Source organism: Argiope bruennichi, chromosome 8, assembly GCF_947563725.1.
Source record: "Argiope bruennichi chromosome 8, qqArgBrue1.1, whole genome shotgun sequence".
NCBI classification, from domain to species: Eukaryota; Metazoa; Arthropoda; class Arachnida; order Araneae; family Araneidae; genus Argiope; species Argiope bruennichi.
Window position 1 is genome coordinate 73,372,547 of NC_079158.1, and position 13,326 is coordinate 73,385,872.

The 13,326-nt window shown below is 30.3% G+C and overlaps 1 protein-coding gene across 1 annotated transcript in view; it reads right to left on the bottom strand.

Annotated features, from left to right (window-relative positions):
- Positions 1-13,326, bottom strand: part of LOC129981130 (solute carrier organic anion transporter family member 74D-like) — a 40,484-nt gene that overhangs the window by 19,747 nt on the left and 7,411 nt on the right. Inside the window, exons 2-5 of the mRNA XM_056091824.1 lie at positions 12,822-12,908; positions 4,357-4,533; positions 2,757-2,921; positions 473-668 (exon numbers count right to left, since the gene is read on the bottom strand). Coding sequence (XP_055947799.1) covers positions 473-668; positions 2,757-2,921; positions 4,357-4,533; positions 12,822-12,908 — 625 coding nt within the window. The remainder of the gene's footprint in view (positions 1-472; positions 669-2,756; positions 2,922-4,356; positions 4,534-12,821; positions 12,909-13,326) is intronic.

The following is a 13,326-nucleotide window of genomic DNA, read 5'->3' on the forward strand; positions in this document are numbered from 1 at the left end:
TGTCCTTGACCCTATAATTTGTATCTTACTTCAGTATTGGGTGAAGTTGCTTTGAGCAAACACATTTCTGTTCCGTCTGGCCTCTCTCTGGGACGGAACCAGAATACTCTATGATTATTTTTTTACTAATTTCTATCTTGTTACACTTCAGCCTCTTGTATTTTCCGTTGACCTTTCAATACAGTTTTTGTAAAAATGAACATCTTAAACGTCTGGATGTAATTGTGACTTAGAGATAAAAACTCAGCTTCAGGAGGAAAAAATCCCATATATGTGGGAAAAATCCATAATATGTGGAAAAAGTTCGTGTTAAATCTCTCTTCGATGGTCAAACCTATTACCATTGGTCTGGTGCAAAAGAAAAGATAACTCAACAATCTAACTCTCTAAATGTAATCTATATTAATAATTTTATGCAGTATAATTTATATTAGATATATAGAACATATAATAAAAAAATTCTGCATATTACCCTTCACGGTTTAATCCAAAGTTTGCCATTTCAACTTTTTCACATTTTGGAATCATGAGTAAGAGAAATCCGATTGTACTTATGACTTCCAAACCAATCATGGAAGCAATCAGGAATTTTGCCGATGGCCTGAACTTCCAAACCAAGTAACCTCCAACGATCGTTGCAGCCATTATAGCTGCGATTCCAGGTGGGCCTGAAATAATCATGTTATATTTATGCTGTTCAAAACAGTAATTGCTTAATTATGATGTCCCAAAAATATCTGATGAGCGCAAGTTTTAAAATGTCAGACAGAAAGAAGTGGTAAAAATATTTTATCGCGCAAATGAATGTAAACAACAGTTGAATTTAATGAAATATGAAAAATGTTTGGACTTCTTCTTCTTCTTGTGTACAGTTAAAATATTACCGCTACTGAATAAGGCAGTATCGACAGGTTTTGTTGTGGCCGACTGCTGTCTTTAACATAATTCATCCATATTACTGACAAATTCTCAGAACTGGCATCCTCTTCAAAGCGGTTGGCCCTAAGCCACAGGTGATCAATCTCTGATCTTCCTCCTCATCTTCTCCCACATTTCTCATCCTGTTTTAAGAGCAGCAGATCAACACTTTGAAAGAAAAGCTTCTCAACAATCTTTGTTTGAGAAAACCTTCTCAAAATTCTCTGTATTCCTCCAAATGTTTGTCCCACAACAGAAGAGAGGCAAACACTTTTAAACTTTATACTTTTGGCAAAAAAACTTTCAATTTTCAACACCATGTCTTTCAATATTTTAAGATTTTCTGGCAACATTAGTAATGAGATTATGTCATCTGAAATGCTTGGACTGTTGGCCATTATACTCCATTAACTATTTATAACACTAATCGAAGAAATATAAAAGTTGCATTATCATTTGCTATTAAAAGAATTTTTTTTATAGCTGCACTCAAATTTCTATTTGCAACAGATCTTTTGTATAAATATTAGTTTTTGGATATCCCCACAAAAAATATTTATAAAATTAAAACCCGATGAATATGGAAGTACATCAGTGATATATCTTTAAAATCTCTATAAACCTGGATGCCATCAACACTAATCTTCGTTCTAAGATATTTGCATTGATGTACATAATTCTATCCTAGAATTTACCTATTTCTAAATAAATAAAAAACTATACTTCCAATACCTAATGTAATAAATCACTCAATAAATAAATAAGACGGATATGTTCTGAAATTTTATTTTATTTATTTTTTGACTATATATAATATTTGAAGAGTCCTTCATTAAAATACAGGAGGGTTGTTGTTTTTTTAATTTTGAAAATTACCATTACAGGAAGCATTATGTTTCTTTAAATAAGCTACATATGAGCGGGTCAAAATTGTTCTACTTGAGTATAATTACAATTACTAAAGAATTTTTATAAATAGATTCATGTTGCCTTCATCAATAAAAGAATAAAAATTCATTTACAATGGTGAAATTTCTAACCGGTAAACATGATTCAGAAGAGAATTAGCAATGAATTCAACAAGTTGAAAAATTCTGATTCTACCACGTTGACATGTGATGCATTGAGGAAAAAACTGCTTTTTAAAATTTACATGCTTATAGCTCATATAAATCTTATATAGATTCATATTGTATGTTGTTCGGAGAATAAATTGAATTTTATGTAATCATATATGGTATCAGTTTATCCTTACGATCACATACGGATTTTTAATACATATAACTTTATATAAATTTAAAGCATTTTTTTTAGATTAACAGCACAGTACTTAAAAAATATGTTTTATATCCACTAGTAATTCTTCAAAAAAATTAAAGATACTATATACAATCACATTATATGCAAAGATAATAAGAATCTGTAATGTTGCATCCCAGTTCGAATAGTTCCATCTAAAAAAGACCGTTTTATGATCAGCTCTATTCGATGCTGATCTGATGCTAGATCAGAGACCCCCGAACTTGGCGACCATTTAGCGACTTGTTGACGAATTTTGCGACTTTGGTGACAAAAATAGATAATACTGGAATCTTCCAGAATTTTGGTGATAGAACCAATAGGAACCGAGATATGCCTGATTGTTCCAGAACCTTCTTTGTCCGGTTCCGGAAACTATAAAAGGCAGGCAGATTAAACTGAAGACAACCGTGGAAAGAGTCAACAGCGAATAGCTGGATCAGTCCTCTTATGATGGAACTATTCATGCTGGAAAGCCACATTGTAGATTCGTAACAATATGAACTTATCCCATGCAATGGAATTTGAAACAAACTTACCAGATAGTAAGCTAGCATCCGAGGCTGATAATCTAAATTGATGTTCCATGTATTTAGGCAACATAACAAAGTGCCCTAAGCTACTAAATATTTGCATTATATCGTTTATCACAATGCTAATATAGAGTGGATTTTTTAAAATTCTTTTGGATGCAGTAATCAAACCTGAAAGACAAGTACCATTATTAGCTTTGGAAAGAAATGTTTAATTCATGGACTGATATTGCATGGTATACTAAAATGAACAATTTAAACAGTTTAACAATTTGAAACAATTTCTTTTTAAGAATTTCGATAACCTACTGAAGTTTTTTCGAAATGGGCGGATTCCAGATTCAAGTCTGATCTTATAATAGATTTACTATACTTGAATTGTTTTTATGACTTTATTTTGAAAAAATAGGCTACCGTCTTTAATATCATCTGATAAAGGCTCAAAACTAGAGGATTGCACCTAAGACATCGCTCATGCAGTTTCAAAAATAGATATCACAAACCTTATTAATATTATGTGATTAAATATGTTATAATGCCGAAAATTTCGCATTAGGTAGTTTGTATGATAAATTGTACTGGTTTGTCAAGTGAAAATACAACACATCATAATACAACGCATCATAAAATACAAAACATCATACGCATAATAATTATTTATTCCTCCTTAATCATGTAATACAAAACAAAACATACTAATAGGTACTCATATTCTGACGTCTCAGCTAGAATGTGAAAATAATATACTAGCTTTTATGGATTATTATAAATTAATAAAATATTCAGCAAATAGATTAAGTGTTTGTAGATTCTGGGTATTAAAATATTGAAATATGCGGCAAAAAGATATAGTGATACAAACTGCTGTGAATTTGAAAATAATACATCTCACGAATTTCGCTTTGTTTTTCGAATGGCTGATTCCTTCGTATTTTTGTTGTTGTTGTTAAAATTGTTTTTAATCGCTTTTAATGTTTTTATCGTGCACCAGGCCCACTTGAAAGGCAGTTCGTCAGTCGAACCGGGTCTCGAACCTGAACCCCTTCGGTTCCAAAGCTAGTACCTTAATGAAATTTGTATAAAAATAGAGGGGAATCGTGGGGACTACTAACGTCTTGCTGGTACCTGCTTAAAGTTACATATATTAATTAAAGGCTTAATTAATTAAATCGATATAATTTAACAAAAACACAATAAATACACTGTGTCCAAAAAAAATTAGCAAGAGATATAAGGATTTGATAGCGCATTTCAACTCCAGAAATATGTTTTCTATTAGCTCACATTTCTGAGAAAAGATATCTAAGCATAAACATAAGAAATACTTTATTTCTATTATTTAAGATTTTTTTTCGAGTTTTCAACTAATTCCGGGGCAAATAAATTAGTCAAATTATTATACCTTAAATTAATAAGGAACGGTGCAATTTAATTGTAAAAGTTTTTCAAACAGGTTTTTCCTTTTGACTGGTCCTTTTAAGAGTAAGTGCAAATTTATCATAATTTTTAATGAAACCCAAAATAGTAGAGCAATTTCAAAGATGATAAGTTAAGCTGATTTATTATTAAATTAATTTTAATTAACAATTAAACTATGAAAACAAACCAATCAAACTCGGTCCTTTTTCTTTAGAAATGTCCTGATGCACCTTCTGTCCAGGAAGTCTCTTCGGAAACAAAGCAAGTGGAACAGCGCACACCAGAAGGATGATACCTTGAACGAAGAATCCTAACCACCAGGCACCGATCCAACGAGGATCTTCTGGTCCATAACCTGGATCCTCTGTAACAAATTTTGGAAACTTTTAATGAACATTTTTATATGATAAAACGTTTTTCTAAGCTAGTATCGGCTGTTAAAATTAAAGCATTGAACGATGAAGTACTGACCGATCAGTTAAGAGTAGAGTAACAAAACAATTCTTTTATTTACAGCCTTATATATGTACACAAACACAACTTGCTCACATCTAGGTTAATATTATTTACAAATTTCACACAATAGTTGAGAGTTTAATTACGAAATAGTTCCTCGATGAAATCGCAGACTAGACACCTAAAAAACGCTAACAGGCTGCTAGCTCAAACGGCTATTTCAAGGGCAGCTTACAAAATCCACATATCTTTATAGGGTTATCTTAACATAGCAAACCAAATCACACGGAGCTTCTCACAAAATCAGGAAAACTTTCTTCGAGCACCGACGTCTCCGACTTCTCCTTCCACGCCTCTCACTGCACTCTTCCTCCCCTCCCTCCCTCTCTCTCTCTCTCTCTCTCTCTCTCTCTCTCTTTCTCCAAACAAAAAAGCCCGCATTTTATTTCTGTCAGATCTCCGCCTCTAGCTTTCTCATTGTTGAATTTGAGTTCTTTATCCTCCATTAGCTGATCAGCAATGCTTCCTCAATGGCCTCCAGTCAATCGTGGGAATGCCTGTTAACCCATCGAGCGCCGACTGTCTAGCTTAAGAATGTTCTCAAAACGGCAGCAGTCAAAATAAAGGTTGAACACTATTTACTAGAAAAGAAATTGGCAGAACGTTCGTAAACCGGCCTGGTATGTTTTTGCTTTCCCCTGACCATTCACAACAGGGGGTAAACTTTCCCGCGTCTCGACCATCACCACCCCCTAAACGGGGATTTTGAATAGTACTGACTGATCAATCAAGTAATAAATCTGTCGACGCAGGGCAATTGCCATGCGGTTTTTCAACCAAGAAGTTGGTTTTCGCTCTGAGAACTAAGAACTTGTCTTTTAATCTGCAATGTTTACAGAAAATAGAATTTGTTCAAAAATAAATTTTAAAAAAATTCCTCAATATGATTTTATAAATTTTTATTAGTAATCGAAAAATTTGTTTAATAGATTATTTAAAAGGAATTATCATTCATCAAATTGCATTACGAATATAATACATTCTTTTTACTGACATTCAGTGAACTTTAATTAAGTTTTTTTCTAATTTTTAGTTGTAAGCATTTTACTCGCATATTATATATATAATGGATGAATATATAGTTCTCTGATTAAAATAAATTATAAAAATTTATTATTAATAATTTAAAAATACTACATTCATTTCGGATATAAATCTGTTATTGAAAATTATAAATAAATATTTGTATTATTTTGTTTTGCTTTGTTTTTAAATTTTTGTTTTTCATTCCATTTTTTTAAGTTCTGAAAATAATAAAGCAATCTTTTGTCAATTTAGTGGGTGAATATTTTATTGATAATATGTTGATGAAAATATTATTAATTTGAATATTTTTGACTTATTATCTTATTTTGAAATAATTAAAAAAATAACTTGAAATAATAAATGTTTAAAGTTAATTTTAATACTGAAATAAGAAAACATATTAATGTATCCATTTACTCACGAGACTTATATCTGATAATAATAATCATTTCATTCATATTTTTAATAAGTGAATATTTTGAATGTCAATTTCTTATATCATTCCTGATCTTGACGCAAATCTTGGTAAAAATGACTCATAGTCAGTGCAGAAATATTTTCATAAATCCATGTATTTCTCTGCTGTCAAATATTGCGAAGAATATTTCCTTCACCTTACTCCATCAATGAAATCAAAATTTCAACTGTACCCATTTTATGAAGTTACAACATTAGGATTTTTTTTAATGAAAATTCGTAAATTATCTCGTAGATAAAAACGAGACTTAGCTTCATTTGTCCAACAATTAAGAATTACCCTTTCATACCGTTGCTTCCATGCTCTTCAATTCTGAACAATTCAAACAAATTTCATTGGAAATATTTATAAGGTATTTCACTGCATGTGAATTTCGAAAGATGGATGCATAATAAAATAAAAGAAAAACAATCTAGAGTAAGTAATCATAACTTCAGCAACTTTTAAAACCCGTAACTGAAAAATAAGGTTTTTATTTCATTGCAACAATAAAAATACTTGCTACAAATTTTGGCACATTAATTAAAATAAAACAAATTATAGATATTAATGAATCTGTAATAATTTTGACAATTTGTGGAGGAAGGGCAGAGTTCTTCATTTAAAGGATCTTATCCTCCGGTCACAAAAATTGGATGGAAAAAAAGTGGCTTAACAATGACATTACATATTAAGAAGGTTGCGCTAAATCAGAAATAATATATGTATAATTTATTTTATATATATATATATAAGAAAAATAGAGAGAAGCGTGAATTTTTACGTCATATAATTAAATGGCAAAGACTGGTTGGGAGAATCATGTTGGTGTGGTAAAACAGCAAGTTATTGGTGGTCTAGTCACAGATGACTCATCGGGGTCTCATGATGTTAAAATATTCTTAGCATCTGTAACCATTTCTTATCAAAGCAAAAATAATATTCATAAATAGCTTTTAAAAAATGCAAAAGCTAATATTTTCGTAAATTATTAATTTTTAAAGCATAATAAAAATTTTAATTAAAATTTTCCCTTGGTAATTCGATGGAAAGTAAATTAATTAATTTGACATTTCTATATTAATTTATCGAATTTAAGTATATTTTACATCAATATATTTCATGATGGAAGTGAAATTAAATTGTCTTCATTGTTGCTTCTATCATTTCAACCTAATTTTTTTTCCATTGTTGATATCAAGATATGATCCAACTAATTATTTAATGTTGAGTATGTTTCAGTGGTATGTTTTTGTTAAAAATTTTGTTATACTTTAGATAAAGTTCAAGTGCAGAATCAAGCATTGGTGAAAAATTTTTAGCTCATTTTTGAAAATTGCTATTAGGATTGGCCGTATGAGGTACATTAGAAATAAATTTCCTAAAGGAAGCAATTTTTCTATTGGAAACAATATTCAGTAGTATCTGATCAATAGCCGAATTTCAATCAGAATATAAACAAATTTAGTGAGAAAATCCACTTGCCTTCTATTAGTGAACAGAGAAATCGAATTTTTTATTTTACTTTTTAGTCCTTAATTATTTTTAAATATATTAAGAAGAACGTCTTTAAATGTTAAATGAAAAAAAAAAACTTTAATGGATATGAAAATCAAAAATAGTAGAGCACACACTTTGTTTGACATAAAATCTAAAACTGATTAAAGAGCAAAGCTTAAAAACTATTTCATAGATTATTGCCATAATACCCACGTTAATTTTATAAAAAAGAACAGCGCTTTCAGGAGTGATGAATTAATCTTTTACATCCAAGACTCATAAATTTCAAAAATGGTAAAGATTAAAAGAACTACTCAGAACATCTTTCAAGAATTCATTCTTGTCTTGCTGAATGCCTAGCAAGGGAAAATATCCTCCCTTTCAATGCGAGATTCATATTAAAAGTACTTCTATTGTACAATCTGCCTGGCGCATGTTCTATATAACCCATTTTGAGACACTAATTTTTATTGAATAGGTTGTTGTCACTAGATGTAACACTTCTCTTTGTAACGTAACTTGGGCAATTTTAAGCACTAAACCTACCGACATTTTACTGCTTGATTTGATCGTAAAACTTCTACTAACAATACGGATAAGCCGAAAGACTACTTTCACATAGAGAAACACATAGATTTTCTTACCAAATACTAGCAATTGAAAGGAACCGAGATCCATAGATAAAAAAAAGTTCTGAATCCACAGCCTTGTGATACGTTCAAACAGTTAGCGATCGTATCAGCCTTTAATGCATTTATTTAATTTCATTAAATAGCTAATGCTGTTTTAATGCAAAGCAATAATTATAATTGCACAGATACATTTATTAATTCTATTCTTCAAAGCAATATCATACTCACAATCGAATTTTGTTGAATGTCAATAAATGTTTTCCATTTATTAAATATATTTTCTTTCTTTCATATACTAAACTTTTTTTTAATAGTCCTTATTATTACTAAGTAATTTTTTTCATTTACGTTTTTCGCAGCTCGTCACAAGACACAAATCTTCCTCCATTTGAGTGTGCTTTGATTTTTTATATAGAGATTTTAAATATATATTAATAATATAATTATATATTTTAAAGATATAATTTCTAAAAAATATTTTTTATATTTATAAAAGAAGCGGGGTTTTTTTTTACTGAGCCCCCCCCCCCCCCGAAAAAGAAAGGAAGACAAATATGATTTGCAAAAAGCAGTAAAGAACGCTTGTATTTAAATAATGAAATAAAAAATAATAGTAAGCAGTAAAAAAGAATAATAGTAACTACATTTATCAATATACTTTAAATAAAAACGTCTATTAAAATAATTAAAAACGCTTTTACTAAAAACTCACTCTAAACAGTAAAAAATAAATAATTAGATCCAAAAAAATTTCAATTTTGCCTTTTATTACGTATTAAATGCTTGGCTAAAATCTATATACAAAGCTTAAGCAATAGTTAAAATTACATTTATAAATAAATATTTGTTTCGCTTAATAATCGGGATGAAAATAAATTAAAAAATTTTATATAAGGATTTTTTTTTAATATTTTACTGCAATTTAATAAAAGTATTATTAAAAGTTCAAACGTACTTTTTTGCGAACTAATCACAATCATTAACTGTTATACATGATTATGACATGTAAATATGAGGGATTCCCTACCTTTAATAAGTATAATAGTTTTCATTTGGATATTAAATTTGTGGCGAAATAATGAAATATTCAAATCAAGAATGAAGTATACAGCTCATATCACCAATCGATCCTGCAATCGTGAATTCTCATGAAAAACGTTGTTTCCTCTTCTCGGGAGTTCCTTCCCCTAATTAGAGAGACCACCCAAATTCTAACTGTCAGCGAAAACCACAAAATGACCTTAACAAGCAGATGACACACCTCGTTTATTGCATTTAAGGGGGAAAGCATTGACGACTTTCTACGTTGGAGCCGGGTTAATAGCAGTTTGCGGAAAGCAACTTCCTACGTTCCAGCCGGGTTTAAAGTAGTTTTCGGAAAGCAACTTCCTACGTTCCAGCCGGTTTTCAAGCGACACGTTGAAGCGACTTTCTACGTTCCAGCCGGTTGAAGGGTTAATGCTCCATCTTTGTAGCTGACTCTTCCCGAACACATGTTAATTATATTCAATTCACAGCTAACACCAGCTAAAGTCCTCTGACTTCGACACTTAATGACAACGGTTGCTGGTAATTGATCGTTTCTCGAAGATTTGAGGAGTCCCTTCATAATGGAAAAAAGTTTAACTCTGGATGTTTTGATGTTCTTCTCCCTTGATATAATGGATCTCTTTGAAACGACGAAGCACACATCTGTGATCCTTTATCTGTATACAACAAATGACCAGACACATTGATTCTACTAGTGAATAGTAATTTCATCTGGCGGTCCATAGGCACTTAATTATGTGTGGGAAAAAGTGTGACGTTACATCTGGCCGGAATTCCAATTACCATATAAGGAAAAAGCGGAAACGTTACAGTCCTAAGAGAAGATACATTTGTGATACGATTACAGAAAATTTAAAAACAACTGATACAAATACTAAAGGAAATTAAGAATAAGTAGAAGATGATAGTTAAAAATTAAAGAAGATAAAGGATGAATGAATATTACAAAAATTATCGCATTATCGGTGTAAAATAATTAAAATTCAGATACGATGCATATTAATTGCGATTTTAAATGGTGTACGAGAGCATTAGATTCAAATTTCCCTAAACTCCTAAACCTAAATATAATGTTCGAGTGTAAAATGAGATACTGTGGATATTTTTTTAATGAGATGGATATTTTTTTAGAAGATCTGTTTTCGTTTTATTAATATTTTTAATGAATTATTCTCCACATTTTCCATTTATTATATAATATTTACAAAAAAGATTTTGAAACTATTGTGATTACTGATTTTTTTCTCTCGACACAGCTGAGAACAGATATGCTTTAAAACTACTTTTCATACATAGCATTGTTCACTTTATTCTGCAATCAGGGTTATTTGGTAGAAAGGTCACTAAGCATTTGGAAAAATGCTGAATTTCCGGAACAGCATTGGCTGAAGCTATGGTTGGTATCTAAAGACCATCACCGAGTACGATACAACCTTTCCCATAGAAGGCACGTTTAATCATTGGTAGAGAGCATCTATCCTCAAACCATTTCTGTACAAACTAGAGCAGCGGGAGCCAAGTACCCTGCTGGAAAGTTCACATCTTCCTTTTTTGAAGTACCCTCCATGGGTATATAATAATCAAAATTAAACGTTGTGATTTATTCCCAGTATTTGAAAACAGTATAAAATAAATTGATGGTGATAAACTAATCTATTAGCACAATTTCAAATATTTAGAGAAATATATACCTATCTTTAAAGAAAGATTCAAAAGTGAATTCGGTTGAAATTTTCTTTTAAATTAAAATGCAATGAAGTGGCAAAGCGTTTGATTTTAGTTCGTCAAAAGAATATAATAACGCTTATCAATATTTTTAATAAACATTTAAAATATGCATGAACAATTCATATAATCTTCAAGTAATATAATTTATATCAATGTTGTGAATAAAGGTTTGAACATCAAATGGAAGCAAATATAAACTAAAAAGACAGAGCCAACTGAAATGTTCATTCCTTTTCTATTAAAAATATGGGATGTATTATATGGTAAAATTAATGATTTTGCCCATTTTATAAATTACGGAAATATGTTTTAATTTTGTGTTAAATTAAATACATTCAAGAATAAAATGTTTCGTCAGTTTTTGAATAAAAAAAATATTCGTAGATATTACTGTTTTTTTTAAAAAAAAAAAAAAAAACTTCCGTACTGATTTTCTTTTCTTTGTTCAAACTATTTCAGCCATGGAAGTCATTTATAAATTTCAAAATCATAGTCGATTATAATAACTATCTTAGAAATACACAATTAAAAATATTGACGCAGTTTAAAGGTTTCATTATCAACCATTATCTTATCAATAGTACTCATATAAATAATATTTGTAGACAGTATATCAGGCTATACAGTTAGATTAATGTTTTGGAAAGAAGTCTAAATGTTAGAAAAGGAACTTATATTTGAAGCAATAATGGAAATGAGTTGTAAAGAATCCTATATTAATTTAAAAAGGAAAATATTTTTTTTTCTGCTGTTTTCTCCCTTTCCCATCTTTTGGTGATAGAAATATCTGATGTAGATAAGTAAATACACGATGTCCCACAAGTATGCAGCGTCTAATATTTACCGATTCAGATAGAACATGTCAAGACGAATATTGATGTATAAGGTTTGAGGTCCCCGAATATAGCGTCATAGTCTAATTAAGGTGTGAAGTTTTTATTATGAAAACTTCAAGAAATGAGGAGGAAAAAAGCCAAATGGAAATCAATATTTATTGAAAACTTTCAATACAAAAGATTTTCGAAATGTCGGCCTTCCGAAAAAATGACACAGCAAAGTTTGGAATCGATGTTTTACAATTGTTTTCTGCAAAACATCTGTTTCACTTTGTTTAACCTGCATTTCAATTGCTGCTCTCAAATCATCCAATGTTGAGGGATGTGTGAGATACACTGCGTCGTTCAGATGTTCCCAGGAAAAAAAGTTGCGTAGGTTAAGACTTTCGTACTTTGATCGTCGTGTCGTTATGTCGTGGTGATAGCCGAATTTTTTCACCACCGACGATGGTGATTGCAATTCGTGATAAGTCAGCACTACGCAAACACGATGCTCAATCGAATATTTGCTCATTTCAGAACCACAACGATTACGTACAGTAGTACATTGTAATTTCTTAGCGAATAATTCGTGACTCATTCTTATCTAATCAATTTTCTAGTCTTATATGCCGTTTGCATATTTACTTGCAGATACGCTTTTCCACTCATCAGTTGCCACAAATTTGCATAGTCACCTAGGGAAGCTTCTATGTTGTGTATCGTCTTATGCATCGTAATTTGGAATACAAACTGTTGGATTTGTAATTAATGTTATTAGTGTAATTAGGCAATGACGCTATATTTGGAGACCCCACATGTTATACATCAAAATACTCATCTTGACGTTTTCTTTCGAATCTGCAAATATTGGAGACTACATACCTTGTACAACACCCTGTATTTATAATACTTTTTAATCACTTACCAAATGGATTTTCATATATCTTCAAAAAATAGTAGGACATCAAAAAACCAATCATAGGTCCAACCAGGCGCAATGCAAATGTTATAGCTGTTAAAATAAAATTATTCATTCAAAATTTAATTATATAATGTTGTATAATAATCAAATACAATTAATATAAATATGTTGGATTATTATTTTACGTATACATAAATCTGTGCTTTACATAATGAAAGTCAAGAAAAGAAGAATAACATAGATATTTATTAACTTTTCTGCTGATTACTTATATTATACTACAATTCTGATTGTTGTTCTCAGACACATTTTCCAATTTATTAATAATTATATCTGGTAGAAATGTCCGTCCCATTACTTTCTCTTATACTGATACAATATAGTTGTACATTTGTTTAATACTCAATTGTACAGAGAATTTCAGTTTAGTTATGCTAGTATCTAATTTTAAAACAAGGCTAAGGCTATTTTGATAAGAATCTTAAATTTTTGAACCGTGATATAATTA